The 12358-nt window shown below is 44.3% G+C and overlaps 1 protein-coding gene across 3 annotated transcripts in view; it reads right to left on the bottom strand.

Annotated features, from left to right (window-relative positions):
- The window catches only part of LOC129546040 (cell cycle control protein 50C), a 28256-nt gene that overhangs the window by 12384 nt on the left and 3514 nt on the right, over positions 1 to 12358 (bottom strand). For 2 of the 3 annotated variants that reach the window (XM_055410869.2, XM_088836426.1), the window contains exons 2-4: positions 11291 to 11486; positions 7847 to 7957; positions 744 to 845 (exon numbers count right to left, since the gene is read on the bottom strand). In XM_055410869.2, the coding sequence (XP_055266844.2) occupies positions 744 to 845; positions 7847 to 7957; positions 11291 to 11479 (402 nt within the window). In that variant the 5' untranslated portion in view covers positions 11480 to 11486. Of the gene's footprint in view, positions 1 to 743; positions 846 to 7846; positions 7958 to 11290; positions 12086 to 12358 lie in introns of those variants that run through there. The other variant, XM_055410772.2, reaches the window with a different exon arrangement.

Below are 12358 nucleotides of genomic sequence, written 5' to 3'. Positions count from 1 at the left end.
CTCCAGTGTTCTTGCCTGGAGAATCCCAGGGACGGGGGAGCCTGGTGGGCTTCCGTCTATGGGGTCACACAGAGTCGGACACGACTGAAGTGACTTAGCAGCAGCAGCAGCAGCAGGCTGCCTGAAGGCCCCAGTTATAAAAAAAGACAGTGGTGGATACAGAGTGAATCAGACGGAGATGAACCGCTCAGGGTTACTATCAGAATGGTTGGTGCCTCCATCTGCCAAAACGGGGAAGTTTAAAGAAAGCTACAGAAATCAAGTGTGCAAAAATAATGCTGAAATCTATTTGATACGTCAGTCATTCGAAGAAGCAAACACCCTACTTTTTGCAGTATGCCATCAACTTATTAACAGAAACAAATCCCGAATTGTGGTTGAAAAGGTACTTGAAGATTTGTCCTTCTGACACATTCAGTATCACCAAGACTTGGGCAGTCCAGTATGTATCTGGCTTTAATATAAGATGTTGTTAAACTAAAAAATGGGTGACGCATGAAAGGATAACCATCTCATTGGAGAAGACTCACATCCCTGTTCTGAGGAGGGAAAGGGCTCATTCTCAACAGCAGTTATCCTGAATACTCAGCCCCTTCAGTTCAGAAAAGAATGAAATGAGCATTTCTGTCTTGTAAAACTTTAGCTTTTGAGTTTATTTTCCATACACTCTTTTAGACTGAAAGATCTATCTGGTTTAAAAAAAAAACACAAAGAGTATTATACCAAATTTAATAAAGCCCTACCTTTAAATCCGTACCCACCAGCTGGATATTACTTCTGGACAGAATATACCGATAGAGGTTCTGATAGAAGCCATACAATTTATAGTACAGATAAACATTACCCTGTGGAGGAGAACACCAAGTATAAGAAGAAAGAAAAATAAATGGAAATATTAATAAACATGGATGGGATTTGTTAAATATAAGTAGTACTAAAAATATTGATTGGGAACTGAAAGCTTCCTTATTTAAAATAGAAACCCAAGAAATTGTTTTTAAAAATCAGTGTTGGAAAATCCTAGTATATACTATATACAGAATTATTAAAATGAGTAAATAACATATTTTAATGTTTATGTAAGGGTTACTACATTCCTGCCTTGAAAAAAAATTTATAACTAGGCTTTGTATTCTCAATACATAAAATTTGACTCTTCAAATATTTCCCCCAAACACTAAGAAAGATGCTTTGCTTAGGGGTTGTGGTAAGCATCAAGTTCACATAGTTTCAAAGCAAATCCATGAAACATAATTTAAAATTGGAGCCACTAACCATATTTAGGTGCATGTGCCCACTGTCCAGAGACAAAAACCCGACTCCAGGGCTGCACTCACTGTCCATAAACCCGGCTCCAGCGCTGTGACCTCTGTCCATAAACCCGGCTCCAGCGCTGTGACCTCTGTCCATAAACCCAGCTCCAGCGCTGTGACCTCTGTCCATAAACCCGGCTCCAGTGCTCTGCCCACTGTCCATAAACCCGGCTCCAGTGCTGTGCCCACTGTCCATAAACCCGGCTCCAGCGCTGTGCCCATTGTCCATAAACCTGGCTCCAGTGCTCTGCCCACTGTCCATAAACCTGGCTCCAGTGCTGTGCCCACTGTCCATAAACCCGGCTCCAGTGCTGTGCCCATTGTCCACAGACATAAACCCGGCTCCAGTGCTGTCCTTTTATCTTAGGATCTAACACAGACCCATGGCATGTAACACTTGATCAAGAAATGGTGATCCATTTGTTATGGACAAAAAGATGGACTAGTTCACTAATCTAGAAGAAAGGTGATTTTCATCTTAGCAATAAGTAGTCTTGGTGCCATGAGAGATATGCCTTTTCATGGATGCTGCCATGAGACTGCCCACTTACAGGCCAGCATCATACTTCTACCTTTGTGGTGACACACCAGGGCCCTAAGGCTTCTCTAGGAGGGCTTGATACCGATTTTACTAACAGCACATATGATGCAAATGTAAATGTCCAGTGTAGCTACTTAATATACTATAGCCCTCCAGGCTCCTCTGTCCATGGAATTCTCCAGCCAAGAATACTGGCGTATTGGGTAGCCTTCTCCAGGGGATCTTCTTGACCCAGAAGTCACACCCAGTTCTCTTGCTTTGCAGGCAGTCTTTACCATCTGAACCACCAGGGAAGCCCCAAATAATATACTACCTATCTCTAAAATAATAAAGGCATGCATCTAAAACTATGAAGGTCTAAGTTTTTATTAAGTGACTCCTAAATGTTAGGTGCTATATTTAGTGCTAGAAATACAAAAGTATTCCCTTACAATTCCCTGAGCCAACTGATTCTCTTATGCTATGCAAATTTGCCCTTGCCCTAAGGACCTTTAAGAGGATGAGTATGGGAGATGGGATCTGGGACCCAGGGCAGGCTGAAAATAAAGGTCATAGTAGGTGTGGCCAGTGACAGAAAACCACAAAGCCTGAAGAGCTTAGTCCCTGGTAAGAGAAAAGTCTCTGGGACACTGAGAAGGGGAGATGCTGGGCCCTGACAAAGAGGCAGGTTGCAACATCATAAACAGAGAGCATGGATGTGAAGGCAGACAAGTCAGGCGTAGTGGGAATGATGGATTACATTTCCTCACACACAGAGGTAACCTCTATTGATGACCCATAACTACAGAAAATAGGAAGTCCATGGAATGGACCTTGCCATACATTTTCTTGGGAGCTAAGAAGAGAATTCTACTTACCCAAAGTTATTCATCTAAACATGGCAAAATAAAGAGTGAACACTCACACTTTAGAGACAGGAGTGTTTTTAATAAACTTTTCTCAGTGATCCTTTGTCCAAGACTTTACAAGGCCTCCTTGATTGTCATCTTTTTGATTAGTCCTGGAGGCAAATGAACTGTATGGCATTTCTTTTCTTCAGTGCAGGATTCCTAGCTCAACGCCGAGAGCCTTGCATGGATTTGTCATCTAGCATGTGTAAAGTGTGTGAACTGGCGAGGGGAAGGCCCTGTGGTTGCCCTGAACAGTTTGGTTAGATTTTTATGAGAAAGACTCTGTCTGAAAGGAATGGTCAGCAGCTGGTAAAACTTATTTGCCTTTAGGATTTCAAAGGACACAGACAGATGGGAAGTTGAAGCCTTTTAAGGTTTTATCTTTTGGACTTTTTTCTTCAAAAAAGCACACCGAGCCCCTACGAAGAAACCAATCCTGCTGACACCTTGATTTCAGACTTCTGATTTCTAGAATTATGAGAGAATAAATGTCTAATGTTTTAAGAATGAAAAAAAAAGCAGCACTAACTTTACTTTTGGGTGGTGACAGCATGGTGAGTTGAGGAAGGCAAGAAAGGACACAATTGTAGACAGCTAGAATTTTGACCTCTAACAAAACAGCGCAGATATAAAACTTCCCCATGGACTTTATATACACATCACTTACAACCCAAGTACTGATTCTCTTATGCTGTGCAAATTTGGCCTAGCCCTAAAGACCTTTAAGAAGATGAGTATGAAAGATGGGAGCTGGAACCCAGGGCAGGCTGAAAATAAAGGTCATGGTACATGTGGCCAGCGATTCAGGAATTTCCATATAATTTCCATCTGAATTACTCAAAAAATGATTAAAGATACAGTTGTAGTCATACTATTATTAATGCCAACATGCTTTCATCTGGGATCAAGGGGGAAAAGGACACAGAGAACCAAAGCTTCCTAGAGCATAAAACCATAACATTAAGTACCTTATCTTTTTTCCATTCATTAAAATGTCAGCGTCTACCATGTATACTGTGCTATGCACTGTGGAGGAAGCAAAGGTTCTTATGTTCACCCAAAACCATTAACTGAGAAACTACAGGTTGTCAGACATAGTTATAGGTGAGCATGCATGCTAAGTTGCTCAGTTGTGTCCAACTCTTTGCAACCCTATGCACCACAGCCCACCAGGCTCCCCCGTTTATGAGATTCTCCAGGCAAGAATACTGGAGTGGGTTGCCATGCCCTCCTCCAGGGGATCTTCCTGACCCAGGAGTTGAACCCAATGTCTCCTGTATTGGCAGGTGGGTTCTTTACCTCTAGCACCACCTGGGAAGACCAGTTATAGGTGAGAGACAGCCAATAAACAACACATATAATAATCTGTTCATTTATATAGTAAGTTCGAAGGTGATAAGCATTGTGGAAGAAATGGAAATTACAGCAAGGTAATATGAACCAGGAGTGCAGGGGCAGGGTGAGTAGACAGGCTATGAAATAGGATGGTTAGCTGATAACTGAGCCAAGCAGGACCTGAAGGCAGCAGGGCCGTTAGCCGAGGGCATGCCAGGCATGGGGACGAAGAGAATGCCTGACTTGTCTAAGGAACAAAGAGCCCACTGTGGTCAGAGAGTGGGTAGGGAAGAGAATGGAGAGAGCAGGTTAGAGAGGAAATAAGTAGTCAGATCATGTAAGGCCTTGGAAGGACTTGCGGTTTTTCATGGAGAGGAAAGAGAAGCCATTGCAGGGATTTTTGAGCAAAGGAATAACATGATAGGCCTCAATGGTTTAAAAAGTTCAGTCTGGCTGTTATTCAAGATTTGGATATAACAGGGAGATCTGGTAGGAAGCTATTGCAGAAATCCAGGTGAGAGGTGAGTGTGGAGCTGGGGAGCAGCAGCAGAGGTGGGGAGAGGTGAGCAGACTCTGGATATATTCCAAAGCTAGAGCCAAGAGGATGGATTGGATGTGAGCTGTGAGAGAACGAAAGTAGTCAAGAATGGCCCTGGGCTTTTAGCCTGAGCATCAGAAGGACAGAGTTGTTGCCAACTGAGACTGAGAAGTCTGTAGGTTGGAATGGTATAATTTTTGGGGGGAGGGCATGGAATAGGTAAGGGGGAAAAGTGGATATTCATTCAGTTTTAGAAACATTAAGCTTCAGATAGCTATTAGACACTTGAATGTTGACACCAGGAAGGCAGCTGGAAATACAAGTGTGGATATTGGAAGAGATGTCTGGGACAGGGAAAGAAAAGACAGTGTTGGTGATGGAGAGTGTTTAAATCTAGGAGGAAGATGATGTTTCCTAGGAAGTGAGTGCAGACAGAGAAGAGAAGACCAAAGACCAGGACTAGAGCCCTGAAGCCCCCACAGGAAGGGTCTGGGGAAAACAAGAGGAACGGCAAAGGAACCAACGAAGGGCAGTCGGAGAGGAAGGAGGAAAACCAAGGGAGTAAGATCTCTGGGCGAAGAAGACGTGTCAAGGAAGAGGCAGTGATCACCTGTGGGCAGTGGTGACAAGGCCCTGAGGACCGAGCCCCGGATTTGCCCAGGAGGCAGCCACGGGTAACTCTGCCGTTGCGTCGAGTGAGAGGGTGAGAGGCGTTAGAAGCAGCCACGACAGCGACTCCTCTGGCGACTGCTCCTGCTAATCTGAGGGAAGAATGCGCAGATAGCAGGCTGGGAAATCTGGGAGAATAGAAGAGTGCTTTGTTTCTTAAAAGATAGGTGAGGGACTTCCCTGGTGCTCCAGTGGCTAAGACTCTGTGCTCCCAATTCAGGGGGCCTGGGTTTGATCCCTGCCTAGGGAACTAGATGCCACATGCCACAGCTAAGAGTTCACACACAGCCAAATAAACAAAGTAAATATTCTTTTTTTTTTTTTAAAGATAGGTGAAACAATGTGTGTGAGTGCCGGTGGGAATCATCCAGTAGACGGGAAAGTTGATGATGTTAGAGAAGTGGGAACCGCTGAGTTAAATCCTCACAAAGGCAAGAAAGACTGGCATCTACCACACAAGTGGGGAGGTGAGCCTTCAGATGGGGGCATGGGTGGCTCACCTGTGATCGCAAGTGGGGAGGCTGAGTATGACGTACAGAGATGAGTGGGTGTGCAGCTGTGGCGTGGCATGTCAGGCACGGTCCCTATCCTCAGGGAGGTTCCTGTGAATAGAGGAAGTGAGAAGAGGACATTATATGGGTGATTGTAAGTCCATCAGAGGAGAGGAAACAGCGCTCCCAGAATACACACGTGGGCAAATTCTTGCTGGAGGCATGAGTGAAAAGGAGGCTCAGGGAATATTGGGGGTGATATTAGGGACTCAAAACTAGTGAGATCTTATAAGTGCTGGTTAGAGGGGAGACTTTCTAGGCAAAAGAACAGCAAGAACGTAGAGAGTCGTATCATGGCAAAGCAAACTGGTCAGTTTGGCAGGAATACAAGGTCTCTTGCAGAGATGAAGATGAAAAGGTAGTTGGTCCTCAGATGTCGAAAAGCAATCTGAAAGAGCGCACATTTTGAGGGGGTGCAGGGCATGCTCTACCGTTTCTGCAAATTAACAATGGGAGACAAATAGGAGAAGCCAAAGGCTAGAAGTGCACTTAAGGTTGCTGTGACACAAGACCAGGAGGGCCTGGACTAGGGTGATGCCAAGAAACTGGAGGGAGAAAGTGGTTGGGAGAGACACGGAATGTAGAACAATGCTTACACATCAGAGGTGTGGATGAGAAGGAAGCAGGCAGGGTGGAGTTAAGGAAGAAAATTTTGAGTCTTGGTGATGAGATCTTTCCCAGAAATAAGGAGTCTTTCCCAGAAGTAAGGAGGATTTTTTCAGGAGATGATGCTGAGTCTGGTTTGGGAAGGAAGCAGGGCCTTGAGGATGGGATGGTCAGTGATTAGCTCAAGAGAAGTCCTGCCCACAAGGGAAGACTCCCACGCAGAATCTCTGTGCAGGGGAAGGAGAGGGAATGAGGCAGTTTTGGGTGGAGGGCACTGTCAGGGGAGAGGTGTGGAGACAAGGGGACAGGATCTTTGAAAAGTTGAAGGAAATACATTTTCATTTGATCATATCTTTGCCACCTAGAAAGACTGTGGAGGCCCTGAAAAGGAGCCTCTTGATCTCCTAATTTCAGGGAGTGGAATCAAGGGACCGCCCTGGTGGCCGTGCTCTGAGGTCATCCTGCGTTTGCACTGAGGTCATGCTTCCCATGGCTGGTCCCAGCCAGTGGCTCAGCAATAGCAGTCCTGAGGCAAGGGCTCTCTGTTGGCCTTGCTGAAACTTTCATAAGCATGCACTGCATCTAAGACCTTCCTTCCCTCCTTCCTCCTACTCTCCCTGTCTCTCTACCCTCCTCTTCCTCTGTCCCTCCATCCTTCCTCCTCCCCTTCCTGCTCCTTCCCCTAGAGGTGGGAGCTGTGTTGTGGGTTGACAGCTCTCCCAGCCTTCTCCATACTTTCCAAGGCAGGCAGTTCCCTCAGTACATCTCTGGCGCGTCTAATCTTGTCCTGGCATCTGGTTCTCAGGAGGACCTGGACTAACACGAGACTTTAATCAGTGCAAGAGCATGGACGGCTCTTAATATTTCTTCGGCATTTCTCACAGTGTCTGACAGCCAGGCCAAGAGTCACCTTAGGGATTAGGCAACTGCATGCAAAGAATGACTCGGAGAGGGGCCCAAGGAGAGTCCCACCAGGTGTGTGACCCTCGGCACTAACTCAGTGTGTGACCTTGGCCAAGTCACTTAACCTCTCAACCCATTAATTTTCTCACTATAAAAGGAATGGTCAGATTCAGAGATTTCTATGGTCTCCTCCTGTGCTAACACTTGCCATACAATCTGTTTGACTGATGTTAAGAATTATGTTACAAAGCTGAGTAAGTAAAGAATCTGGAAATTTAGACACAAAAGAGAAGAATCAAAATTCCAATGGGGGGAAAAATGAGTAGGGAAGAGAGATGCACACAAACCCAATACTTTATAAGACCCGCTGCCATTCCCACCTTGCTTTACTTTTTTGTATTTTCAGTTTTGGAAAGCATTTGGTGGAGATCACAAACTCACTGCCATGTGTTAATTAGGAACAGAGCAGCACAGAGTCAATGAAGGCTCCTGAATCTCACCTCCATTTTCTGTGGAAGGTAAAAGGAAATAGAGCAGTTGCATTCTTTGTCAAAATGAGTGGCGTCTTCCCGCAGTTTTGCACAACTTGCACATTTTTCTGTATAATTAATCTGTCAGGGAAAATAATAATTATTAATTAAAAAGGGATGTGAGTGCATATCTTAAAATCCCGAGTCCACTCAAGTCACCAGGCTCACCAGGTCAAGGGCATGCTGTCTGGGACACGAACCAAGGGCAGCTCCCTGGATGCGTAGGAGGAGTGGGCCTCCATTCATTTTGGCACCCGGCAGTATTCTGCCATGTACTGGAGTTCAGGGTTTCTCCTGCATGTTTAGTCTGTTCTGATGAAGACTTACACCTCCATCATAAGACGTCACCATTAGGAAAGTATTAGCCAGTGACTCAGGAGAACTGGGCCCATGGCCCAGGTCTAATCAACTTTATGGGGAAGTCACTCCACTGGTTTTCCATGTTATCATATGGAAAATACTTATACTAGTGAATTCTTCTGCATGATGTCTTGAGGAAGTTATTAAAAATGGCCATAGAAAAAGAAGTGTTTCAGAAATGTAGAGTTACTGATGTATGTGAAGCAATTGTTTTAAAAATGTTGTTACGTTCTGTAAAAGTTAAATTCTGTGCCAAATGGAATAAGTGGACTATTTAAAAAAAAGGGTAGTGTGTCCCACATGGGCAAATCCTGTGAGCTCTGGCTCCACTCAGTGATGTGAAGGTGGAGTTGGAAGGAAAGTTGGGAAAGGAGGCTCAGAGAGAGGCCATGGGGCCACGCATTTCCCTTCTGCTCCAGGGAACACTCATCTTGGGCACGCGGGGGTGGTGTGGGTGCTGCTGGCAGCTTCTGCTTTTTCCTCACCCGTGCTGAGGAGTAATTAGAAGAGCCTGGGGACGGGAGAGGAACAGGGACTGGCTCTCTTCCCAGTAAATTACCAATCAGATTTCAGATTCTTTGGGAGAGAAGACTAACAAGAAAGAAGGAATTTTGAATACTTGCAAAGTCACTGGGTGTTTGGAAGTCAAATGGGTAAAGTGTGCATACTAAAGATTAGCCAAAAGGCTACTACTTAATTGTACTCAGTTGCTTATATTTACTTAAATCATTCTTTAAGTATGCAGAAAAGCTTGAACTATTATTTTTAAAAACACTGACACTTTTTCTGTTTGTGAAACTGCATTCTAATTTTTTTAAAAGCAATAAAGAACAGGGCTGTATCTAATTGAGAGCTAGCGCACTGAACTGTGTTCATCCAGTCTCTGATAATTGAGTTAAATACTTAACCTCCAGGGCCCACATTTTGTTCTTCAGAGTCATTTTGGCTAGCAATGAATTGATTTGTGAGCTCACTTTAGTAGTGTACATTGAACTTCACGGATTCTTGTGAGAGTTGTATAATGCCAAAGCAGAAACAGTGTCTTTGTTGATGAATACATTTTTGAGCAAATGACATCCAATGTGCTTTCTAGCTCTAAAAATTTCATGAGGAAAACATATCAAAAATCAACATGTTTAATCTACTTTGCTGCATGAGTGCTTCTGTAAGCGTGCAGCTCTAAAATGACAGCAAAGATCATAGTCTGCTCCTCATAGAATTTTGGAGAGGCAGAAATTATCATTCTTCCTTAAAGTGAATTGCAAAAAGGGCACTTTCCTGTTGTGCCTCGGGGCTGACTGAGAAGAGAAAACCAGCTCAGAACTCTTGACAACACTGGCCTGAGATACACGCTTCATCTCATCACCCATTTTAATGAAACACTTCCATGTGCAATAGAGGAACACACTCTATGGCTGGCTTCTGGTTTTTCCGTATAAAAACAAAACATTTAGAAACAGCCCTAGCTGAAGTGGCTTGAAAGAACAGTTGGTTGTAAAATCCTCTTAAAATCATGATAAAACCATTCTGTTGAAACTTGTTTGCAGAGTGGCCTTGGTCAACCATGGGGTGAGGGTCTCCTCTCACATATAAGGTGACATCATTCAGCAATGGCTGCCTTGTAATGGAGGCTGCACGTCATAGTGGGTGGGGATGGGTGCTCAGAAGGGAGGAAGCTGGAAGGACATGGGAAATGGAGGGGAAGAATGAGAAAGAACGGAGTTGGTGAAGAATAAAATGGAAACGTAAACAGGAGGAGCTCTTTGTGGAAATGAATATCAACCTTGCAAGCGAATTACTTTGCCATCGCCTTCAACAAGGCAAGCTGACTTTCCTCCTGCCATTTTGGCCTCTGCCACATGGTAGGGCCTGGTGGCTTACATGGTCACACTGGAGGACTCAAGAGGACTTAGGGGCACTGGGAAGACAACCTGCCAGGAGTGGGAGGGGAGAGTAGAGCATTTCAGGGGAAAGGCAACTGAGCAGGATGTGTTGGCAGGAGGAGTGGGACCTGAACTGGTATTTTTCTTCTTTGAAATCCCCCTGTTTGCCCAAATCCATTCTTTCGATAAGTGAGTGCCTGTTTTCACTGGCAACATGCCAGAAAGGGGTTGTGGATGCGGCAAACAAGCCGGCCGCAGCTGAGCTGTCTTGCTTACTCTATCATTAGCTCGCTGAAGGCAGGAATTGACTCTTACTTGGAGTTTACTCCTCTGCACACCCAAGAGAACTCTGAGCATATTCATATACTCATGAATGTTCAATCAGTGTTGCCAGTCTTGGCCTCCATGGCAATTTTACCACTAGCCTATGGGGAGAGGAACTAGACCAGCTTTCCACAGCTGCCTTCAGAATAGAGGTCATATGGTCTTGGTAATCTGCTCAGAGCTGGTTGGTATGAAGCATTTACTTATTAAACCAAATGTGGGCGTGGCATCAGGCCAGATCTGAGCTCCCCTCCCCAGACCAGCTTCTGGGCTTCTCATTCTCCAATGGCTTGTCAGTCAAATTGGCAAAAGGCTATGACTGAGGGGGTCACAGCTTCGCTTCAGCTTTTCTCACTCTGAGTAGAACCTGATTTATTTTCGTAAGAGTCCTTTAGAGGCCAGAAAGCTTTGCATTCTTTCCTTTCCTGGATTAAGACAATGATCTGAGGGAGTTTATTTGCAAAGGGAAAGGCAAATTTGAAGACCTGTATCTTTGGCTCTTCATTCTTTTTATCAATATGATTCACAGGCGTCTGGCCGTCCTTTGGTCTTTCCTCTCCTCCCACCTCCGCTAATCGCTTGCTCGGGTACTCCACCAGCATAAAATGCTCCTGACTTTGCCAGGCCCCTATAAACAAGTATGGCTGAACTGACCAGGTTGAGAGTGCCTGTCCTCAAGAGGGAGGAGGGATGAATAAAGCACACAGAGGCTCTATCAACATCTGCAAAAGGGATGGTCCAGTCTTGTCTAGTTCCCTGTGGAGGGGCTGAGTTCTCAAACTGACCATTCTTTACAGTCTCAGAGCTAAAATTCTTAGAATTCATTAAAATGTAAGATGTGACAAACCTCTACTTCGCTGATGCTCTTTGCAGACAACAGAAGGATGATGCCCATGCCAAGGCAGAATACCCCTGTGGCAAAAAAGCCAGAGAGGATTTCATTGGCTGAGAGCTGGAGCCGGAAGGCAGGCAACTGCTGCTGCTTCACTGCAGTGTTGTCTGGCAATCTGGACTCGTCCTGGGATTTCCTCTTCATTCTGGTCCTGCAGGTGACCCACATATACTTCTCAGACACTTAGGACATTACTGCTCAGAGTAATACCACTTAATGTTAAGAATTACGTGACTCTTCCTTTGTGGTGGCAAAGTATCTCTGCTTCCTAAAATTATTCCTTAATCAGACCTGCTGTACAGTAAGAGCACAGCTCCCTTCAATCAGCCACGGCTTCGTACATTTTTCTTAGGTTGAAAAACCTTGTTGTGCTAAGTGCCATGCCTAGGAGGAATAGTCCCCAGCAGGTCTGTATAAACCAACATCTGGCGACACTCAGAAGCAGTTACAGCAGGCTATTTCTGGGATGTGGTGACTAATTCAAGGCAAGCCTTTCCTGAAAGGGGAAAATGGATTTATCTTTAAGAGCTTGCCCAAATCCTTGGAGATTAACAGAAAAAATAGAAGTGAGTGCAGTCAACTTTCAACAAATGTGGCTGTCCATTAACATGAATATAAACTAAGTTGGGAAAATGCTAACTTTTTCCCAGGTTATAGCTAACTTTGCTATTTGTGATAATGAGGGAGGGAGAAAGAAACAGGAATTGCAGAACACAGATGTCTAATCTCAGTAGTTTCCAACTCTCTCATACATAAGAAAGACTCTGGTAAGAAGGTGTAGATGAAAAATATCTCTTCCTAATCTTTCTCTAAGCACCTGCTTTGATGGAGCCCAAATGAGGTAAGAGAAAGAAGAGGAAAATAATCCTTTAAGTGTTCAATATTTTAATATGGTATCATTGCTTGGTTTGGTTTTGCTTTTTCACATATTAGAAATCTACTAACATTATTTTCATTAGGTTATTAATAATTGCTTCTTCAAGATGCATTTAAAATGTAGAATTAGGATTTTTTAAAAAAATT

This window comes from Moschus berezovskii, chromosome 1 (assembly GCF_049115385.1).
Source record: "Moschus berezovskii isolate FMDL1 chromosome 1, NW_MosBer_1.0, whole genome shotgun sequence".
NCBI lineage: Eukaryota > Metazoa > Chordata > Mammalia > Artiodactyla > Moschidae > Moschus > Moschus berezovskii.
Note: the sequence above shows the minus strand (reverse complement) of the source record. Positions and strands in the feature narration are given on the sequence as shown.